The sequence below is a fragment of the Girardinichthys multiradiatus genome, chromosome 1, assembly GCF_021462225.1.
Source record: "Girardinichthys multiradiatus isolate DD_20200921_A chromosome 1, DD_fGirMul_XY1, whole genome shotgun sequence".
Classification (NCBI taxonomy): Eukaryota; Metazoa; Chordata; class Actinopteri; order Cyprinodontiformes; family Goodeidae; genus Girardinichthys; species Girardinichthys multiradiatus.
In genome coordinates this window covers 49,416,872-49,426,413 of record NC_061794.1, presented here as the reverse complement: position 1 = coordinate 49,426,413, position 9,542 = coordinate 49,416,872, and the positions used below count along the sequence as shown (strand labels likewise).

The following is a 9,542-nucleotide window of genomic DNA, read 5'->3' as shown; positions in this document are numbered from 1 at the left end:
TCAGAAAAGCTTTATTGCCAAGTACGTTTTTGGACATACAAGGAATTTGTTTTGGCGTAGTCGGTGCAATACAATACAAATTAAACAGTATAAACATATCTACAATATAATATAAATATATGTGCACAGTTTTAAGTGAGTGAGAGTAAATATAGAGCAGGGAGAGTGTCAGGATGGTTTCCGGGCTTTGTTAACAAGGCTGGTGGCAGATGGGAAAAAACTGTTCTTGTGGCGTGAGGTTTTGGTCCGGATGGACCGCAGCCTCCTGCCAGAGGGGAGAGTCTCAAAGAGTCTGTGACCAGGGTGGGAGGGATCAGCCAGAATCTTCCCTGCCCGCTTCAGGGTCCTGGAGGTGTACAGTTCCTGGAGCGACAGTAGACTGCAGCCAATCACCTTCTCAGCAGACCGAATGACACGCTGCAGCCTGCCCTTATCCTTGGCTGTAGCAGCGGCGTACCAGATGGTGATGGAGGAGGTGAGGATGGACTCAATGATGGCTGTGTAGAAGTGCACCATCATAGTCTTTGGCAGGTTGAATTTCTTCAGCTGCCGCAGGAAGAACATCCTCTGCTGGGCTTTCTTGATGAGGGAGCTGATGTTTGGCTCCCACTTGAGATCCTGGGAGATGATGGTTCCCAGGAAGCGGAAAGATTCCACAGTGTCAATTGTGGAGTCACAGAGGGTGATGGGGGCAGGTGGGGCTGGGTTCTGCCTGAAGTCCACAACCATCTCCACTGTGTTTAGAGCGTTGAGCTCAAGGTTGTTCTGGCTGCACCAGTCCAACAGATGGTCCACCTCCCATCTGTACGCGGACTCGTCACCATCCGAGATGAGTCCGATCAGGGTGGTGTCGTCCGCAAACTTCAGAAGCTTGACAGACTGGTGACTGGAGGTGCAGCTGTTGGTGTACAGGGAGAAGAGCAGAGGAGAGAGAACACAGCCTTGGGGGGAACCGGTGCTGATGGTCAGGGAGTCAGAGACGTGCTTCCCCAGCCTCACGCGCTGCTTCCTGTCAGACAGGAAGTCAGTGATCCACCTACAGGTGGAGTCGGGCACACTCAGCTGGGAGTGTGCCCGACTCCACCTGGGACGATGGTGTTGAAGGCAGAGCTGAAATCCACAAACAGGATCCTGGCGTAGGTTCCTGTGGAGTCCAGGTGCCGGAGGATGAAGTGAAGGGCTAGGTTGACTGCATCATCTACAGACCTGTTGGCTCTGTAGGCAAACTGCAGGGGGTCCAGGAGGGGGTCAGTGATGTCTTTTAGGTGTGAGAGCACAAGGCGCTCAAAGGACTTCATCACCACAGAGGTCAGGGCGACGGGTCTGAAGTCATTAAGCCCTGTGGTCCTTGGCTTCTTGGGAACAGGGACGATGGTGGAGGACTTGAAGCAGGCTGGCACATGACATGTCTCCAGTGAGGTGTTAAAAATGTCTGTGAAGACTGGAGACAGCTGATCAGCGCAGTGCTTCAGGCTGGCTGGTGAGACAGAATCCGGACCAGCAGCTTTCCGGGGGTTCTGCCTCCTGAAGAGTTTGTTGACGTCCCTCTCCTGGATGGAAAGAGCCGTCCTCGGCGTGGGTAGGGGGCTGGTGGGGGGGAACTTCAGGGTGGGGGTTGGAGGTGCCAAGGCCCCTCTTGAGGTTGGGGAGGTGGGGGTGGTGGATTGTGGCTGTAGCTGTTGGGGGGCGTCGTGGGGGATGGTTACAGGACTGTCCCTTTGTCTTTCAAAGCGGCAGTAGAACTCGTTCAGGTCGTTGGCGAGGCGTCAGTCGTTGATGGAGTGGGGGGCTTTCGGCTTGTAGTTGGTGATTTGCTTGAGTCCTTTCCAGACAGATGCAGAGTCGTTGGCTGAGAACTGGTTTTGGAACTTCTCAGAGTACAGTCGTTTGGCCTCTTTCACTGCCTTGCCAAACTTGTACTTAGCCTCTCTGTATATGTCTTTGTCCCCACTCCTGAAGGCCTCTTCCTTATCCAGTCTTAACCTTCTGAGTTTAGCTGTGAACCAGGGTTTGTCGTTGTTGTAACTCACCCTGGTGCATGATGGTACACAGCTGTCCTCACAGAAGCTGATGTAGGAAGTCACAGCCTCTGTGTACTCGTCCAGACTGTTGGTAGTAGTCCTGAACACATCCCAGTCTGTACAGCCTAAACACGCCTGGAGATTCTCCACAGCCTCCCTGCTCCACTTCCTTGTCGTCCTCACAACAGGTTTGCAGAGCTTTAGTTTCTGCCTGTATGCAGGAATCAGGTGGACCATGATGTGGTCGGATTGGCCCAGTGCAGCACGTGGGACGGCGTGATAAGCGTCTCTGATGGTGGTGTAACAGTGATCCAGAATGTTGTCCTTTCTGGTCGGACATTTTATAAACTGTCTATATTTGGGGAGTTCGTGGGTCAGATTACCTTTGTTAAAGTCACCAGCGACGATAACTAAGGAGTCCGGGTTGGTCCGCTCCACACTCAGTATCTGGTCGGCGAGCATGCGCTGTGCGACCTGCACGTTAGCTTGCAGCGGGATGTAAACACCGACCAGGATGAACGAAGCGAACTCACGGGGGGAATAGAGAGGCTTACAGTTTATGATGAAGGCTTCCAGGTCTGGAGAACAGTGCTGCTGAATCACTGTCACGTCGTTGCACCAACCACTGTTGAGGTAAAAACAGATTCCTCCACCTTTCGCTTTGCCGGAGAGTTCCGTGTCTCTGTCCGCTCTGTAGAGCTGGAATCCTGCCAGCTGCAGCACAGAGTCCGGTATTAATCCACACAGCCACGTCTCCGTGAAGCACAAAACTGCCGATGAATAAAAGTCCCTGTTTTTCCCCAACAACAGTTGTAGTTCCTCCATTTTGTTGGGAAGTGAGCGCACGTTAGAGAGAAATATTCCAGGTAACGGTGTTCGTAGTCCAGTCTTCCGAGTGGTTCAGGTTCTGGTTCCAGTGCCACCTGTTGGTTCTCATATCTCTTCACAGCACTGGAGCTCCATCCAGCTTCATTTGCTCATGTTCACAGTGACATTGCAGGATGGTGACGTCAGAGCTTCACGCTACCTCCTGCTGGGTCCGTTTGAAACTGATTTTTAACGGAGAGCAGCAAACAGTCAGGACTGGACCTCAGGGATCCAAGATGGACCTTCTGCCGTTTATAGTATGAAACTTCTGCCATCAGAAACTGAATGGCAGAAGTTGCTCAGTATGAGGGATTGCTGCAAACTTCAGAAGCTTGACAGACTGGTGACTGGAGGTGCAGCTGTTGGTGTACAGGGTGAAGAGCAGAGGAGAGAGAACACAGCCTTGGGGGGAACCGGTGCATTATGGAAAATAATGAACTTTATCACAATATGCTAATATTTTGAGAAGGACCTGTATACCCACCAGAGCCCACTGCAACAAACCTCCGAAAGCCATACACCACCAGACGGGTCCCACCTTTCTGGGACGTGGATCGATCACCCACACAGACAACACCCCACCTAGGCCGGCAGCCCCCTGCTGCGCAGTCCTATGATGCTATCAGAGCACCCATGGCCATCCCCACACCCCCCTTTCCCACTGAATTGGCACAAGCTCTGTGGTGTTTGTGTGTGTGTCTCCGGTAATGTGAAGGGTTGTGATGAATACAGATGTGTATGTCTAAAGTGCATTAGAATTGGGGTTGCGGCTGGGGTGTACAAGACCCCACTGCTTTTCTTTTTTTTTTTTTGCTTGTTGAAAGCATAGTCTCTTCCAGCTCAAACCCAGCATCCTAAGTGTCTGTAGTGCATTACATTTGAAGTGCAGGATGGGGCCAAATATAGCAGAGGGAGGCTCTGCTCCCTTCATACCCACAAGGTCCATCGTCCCACACCCCAAGATCCTACTGCTGTGTGGTGTTACATATGTGAGGGAAGAGGTGGTGGGCACCAAGGCTTCCCAATTGGCCCCCTCTTGTCCCGCCAGCAACCACACCAGCCCACCGCCGACCGAGGCCAGGGACCCCCTCCCAGAGATCCCTAAAGAGGTGCAACAGAAATTAACTTTACTTATTTAACCAAGTATTTTACTTTTAAGCTGGTTCTTAACTGGGAGAAAATTTACAAACAGATCCCCAGAAACAGTAGCCTTAACATCATCTGTTTTGAACTACAGGTGGTGCTGGTGAACACTGTTTACAATCCTTGGCAGCTGACCTCCGCTCACTGTTTAGAAACAGGAGGTCCAATCAGGATTCATAAACACTGAAACTCCATGGCAGCATAAATACAAGGATATTTAAAATAAAACTCCCATGTCCTCGGCCATAAAACTGAAAATGGATCCACATTGGGTCATTCAGCAGAATAATGATCCAAAACAAACTGTATGTGCACATAAACACAGACAGACATAGGAATGGTTCAGCAGACACCTAATCAACCTTCTTCCAAGACTGGATGTGCCGGCCTAATGGTTGTGTAAAATGTGTTAGTTTCTTATTTTTAGTGTGAGGTTATGCTGCTACAGTAAAAAAACATCATTTACCATCGGGTCCAAAAAGCACTCAGGATGCTGTATGTGATCTGAGTTTGGGGCAGAACTGTTCCACATCCATCTGTTAGGCATTGACACTTTCAGTGTGTGACTCATTTCAAGAGCAAAAACCTGCTGCCAGTTAATCATGAATGAGGAAGCAAGAGTTCCTCTGGCTCACATGCACACAAAAAAAACCAGATCTGAAGACTCACCTTCAGAAAGTGGGAACCTTAGGAACAAAGGGAACCAATCCTGCTCCTGTCTCACCAATTAAAACAAACCAGCTCCCTGGAGGTTGCCTATGCTCTAAACCATTATAGGTTACAGGGAGTAAAACAAATGCCACATAGTGGAACAGTGTTAAAATAGAAACTGCTGTGGTTAAGTTTCACAAGTGCTTTCTTTAAACGTTAGTTCAACTCCATAAAGACCCACTTGAACCAAACATCAATTTCTCAATGATAGAACAGAATTATTACATGCCAGAATATTCTCCTTGAAATTTAGCTCCATCACAGACTCTACGGCACTCAGTTGGGATCAGGTCCCTGGGGCAACAGTTTTTCAGGATTAGGGTCCATGCTTTTATTAAGTGAACCATGAATTTTTCTGCATTCTATCTACAGCTGAAGCTTGGTCCAAACTGGGTCATCAACAGTGATCCTAAACGCAGCACCAGATCTACAGCAGAAGATGGCCCAGTCAAAGTTCACACCTCAATCTGTAGGACATGCTGTAGAGGACCTTAAGAAAGCTATAGACAAACTAATATCTGTAAAACTCAATCATCTGTAGCAACATTTAAAAGACAATTGGACCAAAGTCTCTCTAGAAAATGTGAATGACTGATAAAGTCAAATAAAAATCATTGCTATCAGCTGGTTCTGCAGGAATGGTCTACATCTCATGGTCCTTAGGGGCTTGCGTTTTCTTCTGTTTTCTTCTTTCCCTGTTGTTTATGTTCTCATAGGTTTTGCCTTCTTCTGTTCATTTCCATGTGATCATTATTGTTAGGCGTTTTCATATTAGTTCATTCTTTTGTGTTTACCTTTCTAGTGTTCCTTGAACATTTAGACTTACTTCCTGTTAGATACTTCCCTGGGTTTCTTTCCTGTGTTTCTGTTCAGCTCTGTTCTGGTTTGTCTTCCCCCCTCAGCTCCCTGCTTTCCCTCTGCCTCAGGTGTTCAACATTGTCCCCTGATTACTCACACCTGCAGTCTAGTCTTTCTCCACTTTTCTTCAGTATTTAAGCTCTCTGGTTCACATTGTTGCCTTGCCTGTTTGCTTCCCCACCTGGTTTTACATTCATACGCCATGTTCTGTTCCTCTGGTGCTGTGCGGTAAATTTTCTTTTTATTGTTAAATATTTTTCACGTCATCCCTCTGCCTCAGTTATGTTCTGTAATTGGGTCCTACTAGGAACCAGACACGACACTACATTTTACTGAGACTAATCAATTACAGATAGAAATGTTAATTGATGGTAATTTGCATGGTTTGCTACTTTATATTCAGATGTGACAAACAGAGGTGAGAGCAGAAGGATGGATATGTTAGTGAAACTTAAGAGACGTTGTTCTCAGTGTTGTTAAAACCACTACGTGTTTGTCGTGGTGCCATCTGCCTCTGTTAACGACTATCTAACCAATCTACAAGGTAAAGAAGTAAGAGTTTTCTTCCTCTGATTAGAGGATGTGGTGTCAGCAAATCATTTTGAAACCAAAAGCTACATTTGTCTAAAGATAGGAGACTAAAAGGTACTCAGCGCCGCTATTTCAGAATCTGTTGTCTATCTTTAGATGTTGTTTGACTTTAGCAGGCCGGTGGTTAAGACCTGAGAAGCAGTTACTGCCCCATGCCTCTCTGAAAGGCTTTACTGTTGTGCTCAAACATAAAACTCTCACTATTCACTAATTTAAAGTGATAACAGTAGCTCCGATAACCACTGGTTCCAGCCAAGTTCTGCAGAACAGCATCTCTGAAAGAACATGCAGAACCTTGAAACAGATGTTCTAAAGCAGCAGAAGACCACAACAGGAGCCAATTCTGAAAGCTAGGAACAGGAAACTGAGGCTGCAGTTCCCAAAGACTCACCAGAACTGGACCAGAACAGGTTGGACAACTGTTACCTTGTCTAGTGAATGTGGACTTTAGCTGCAACATTTAGATGGTCAGGTCAGAAATTGGTGGAAACAACGTGAAAGCCTGGATCCATCCTGCCTTGTATCAGTGGTCCAAGCTGCTGGTGGTGGTATCATGGTATGGGGGATATTTTCTTGGTACACTTTGGTTGTACTTTGAACTCCCAAAGGAGATGACAGAGCTCCTCACCTTAAGTTTAAGACAGAACCTGGCCGCCCTACAGAGAAAACTAATTTTAGCTCTTTGTAGCCTGGATTTCGTCCTTTCAGTTGTTGACCACATCTCAGGACCATAGGTGTAAGTTGGAACGCAGATGATGTAGTAAAACCAGAGCTTCACCTGTCAGCTCAGCTTCACCACCACAGACTGGAGCAAGCCTCTCATTACTGAGCTCCTTCTCTTGAGGCAGAGATTCACCACTGACCTTTGTTCGTCTATCAAATGTATGTGTTGTGTTTCTGCATTATGGCTGGACAGCTGTTAGTACTGTTGTCAGTAGAAAGAAGGTCTATGGTCCGAATCCTGGCTGAGACCTTTCTGTGTGGAGTATCTCCCTGTGCATGGGTTCTCTACAGGTTCTGATTTCTTCCACAGTCCACAAACATGCATGTTGGGTTAAAGGGTCCTTCTGAATGATCAATAGGTGTGAGCGTGAGCGCATGGTTGTCTGTCCTGTACATCTGTGATGGACTAGTGACCTGTCCAGGGTGTACTCTCCCTCTCACCCTCTGATCCTGTCCCTGCAGGGATTACTGTACAGAAAACGAGTAGAGAAATGTTTCTGCATCACATTCTAGATCTTTTCTTGACAATGAGGTTGGTCAGTTTTCAAACTGACCAACCTCATTCAGGCTCAAATAAATTATTACATTTTATCTCAGGTGCTTTTGTCCTTTAAAAAACATCCATGTGTTTCTGTAAATGTTGCTGGTAGACCAAAAATCCCAGGGAACCTAGAACAGTGCCTTGTGGAACCCCTAACCTGAAAGACTTCATTTGGAAACACTAAACAATTTATGAATATTCATTTGAAAATTGGATATAATTGATAAAAGGAAACATTGGTAAACAAAAATTTGCGTAAAGAAAAGGTCAAACTGAGTTTTTACATGTAAAAGTTGTGTTTAAGGTTTTCCTTTATTATGTCAGTGTTCCAGCTTTGAGTGACTCCTGCACTTTGGACAGAACAGAGATCAAACTCAGACACTGACTGGACGTTTGCATAGTTTACCCAAATGAACCTGACATCAGCTGCTTCGGAAGGTTTATGGTATTATTTACTCTTTTGAATAAACGACTCAGAGACTAAACCACAGACGGAAACACTGGCCGCTCCCCACAGAGGCCAACAGGATGGGAATAAAATGGGACTATAGCACCAGAAAACGTCTCTCTTGACATATACACATGAATTTTTTCCTTCCTATACAGATTTTGTTCGTTGAATGCTGTCGTGTTCAGTGAACAGTAAGAATGTTGTTTAAAAACAGTTGTAATGCTAAAATGGAAAAACGTTTCTAAATGAATCCGCGGGAATACCAGTGAAACATCCTGACAGCTATGGAGTTTTTCCCTTCATACTGAGAAATGAAAAGAGGCACTCACACTGTACTCCTGATCCACAGTACCAGGATCCATGGACTTCAGGGTGGACAGCAACGAGGGCAGCAGCTCCATGTTCAAGGAACCAAACACCTGAGCCGAGCTTCTGTCTGCAGCAGAGACGATGAAAACCTCTCCAGGCGTTTTAGTTCTGTTTACTTTCAAAGTGAGAGCGTCTCAGTTCTGCCACTAAATTTAACTGGGTTAGTTAATAATTCAATACTGAGCCTCTCTCACTCTGAACACAGAACAAGGAAGTGAGGGAAAACTGAATGACATTAAAGCGCAGGTCTGATTACCTCACTGAGTTTTATTGTGTCAGAGCATCACAGGAAGGCGCCCTTCCTCAAACACACCAACTACACTAACTGTGGTTCACAATCAAACTGTGGACCCACAAGTTCACTCGCAGAGGACCGAGGTCAGCAGGTCAGAACCAAGACCAACTTTTAGAATGGTAACCCTCCTTTTTAACTGCCAAGTGATAAAAAACTAATTCAAGCAGACAAAAAAACTACTGTAAATTAGTCAGATGGCAAGAAAAAGAAGAAGCTCAAAGCTGAACTGAGGTGGTGAAAGACCGGACTCCAGATTCACTGACATCTATATAGAGAGATTCCACAGATACAACTTAACACTGAACAACGTGAGGGAATCTTTATCTGAGACTATCAACAAAAACTGTAAAAATGCTTGTCTTGTTTGTTACGGTCAAAAGTTAACAAACCCTCCTGTGTAACAATTCACACAAAGGGGCCAGAAATTCAGCCACAACACAGGAATGAGCGTCATAATAAAATTAGCTTATTGAAATTGTATCAATAAAGCAGCTCCTCACTCAAACCTCTGTGGGAGTAGAGAACAGGCTGGTGGCTGTAACTCCTTGGTGATCTTGTGACATCAGAGAAGGAGGGAGATTGGGAGCACAGAGACAGTCCAGCCAAGTGCAGCATGAGTGTTACACTGGCAAATCAAATCAAACAGATTCTCCTATTCTGTTTGTGGGACTTGATGCTAAAGGCTAAGGCCTTTATCCAGCATCCAAAAACGAGGTCAGTAATCAGCCAAAGGTCATTCACAGAGAGACAGATAATGCAGTACTAATCAGAGGGTCCAACCGAGAATCGGAGGTCGAGAGGCAGAGAGAGGCTGGGGTCCAGATATCTGACTGACAGCGGTGGGCACAGTCTAATCTGCTAACAGCTAAACAGCTCTCATTTAACTGATTAGCATGTTTGTTAATTTTGGAAACTGGACGCAACTTCCGTTACATTGGGTTTTGCTAACTTTAAAAGGGACATATCATGGAC

The 9,542-nt window shown here is 46.2% G+C and overlaps 1 protein-coding gene across 2 annotated transcripts in view; it reads right to left on the bottom strand.

Annotated features, from left to right (window-relative positions):
* The window catches only part of ptpn18 (protein tyrosine phosphatase non-receptor type 18), a 32,780-nt gene extending 24,322 nt beyond the window's left edge, over positions 1–8,458 (bottom strand). The window contains exon 1 of one of the 2 annotated variants that reach the window (XM_047375152.1): positions 8,236–8,458. In XM_047375152.1, coding sequence (XP_047231108.1) covers positions 8,236–8,307 — 72 coding nt within the window. In that variant the 5' untranslated portion in view covers positions 8,308–8,458. The remainder of the gene's footprint in view (positions 1–8,235) is intronic. The other variant, XM_047375233.1, reaches the window with a different exon arrangement.
* Positions 8,459–9,542: the final 1,084 nt, after the last annotated feature.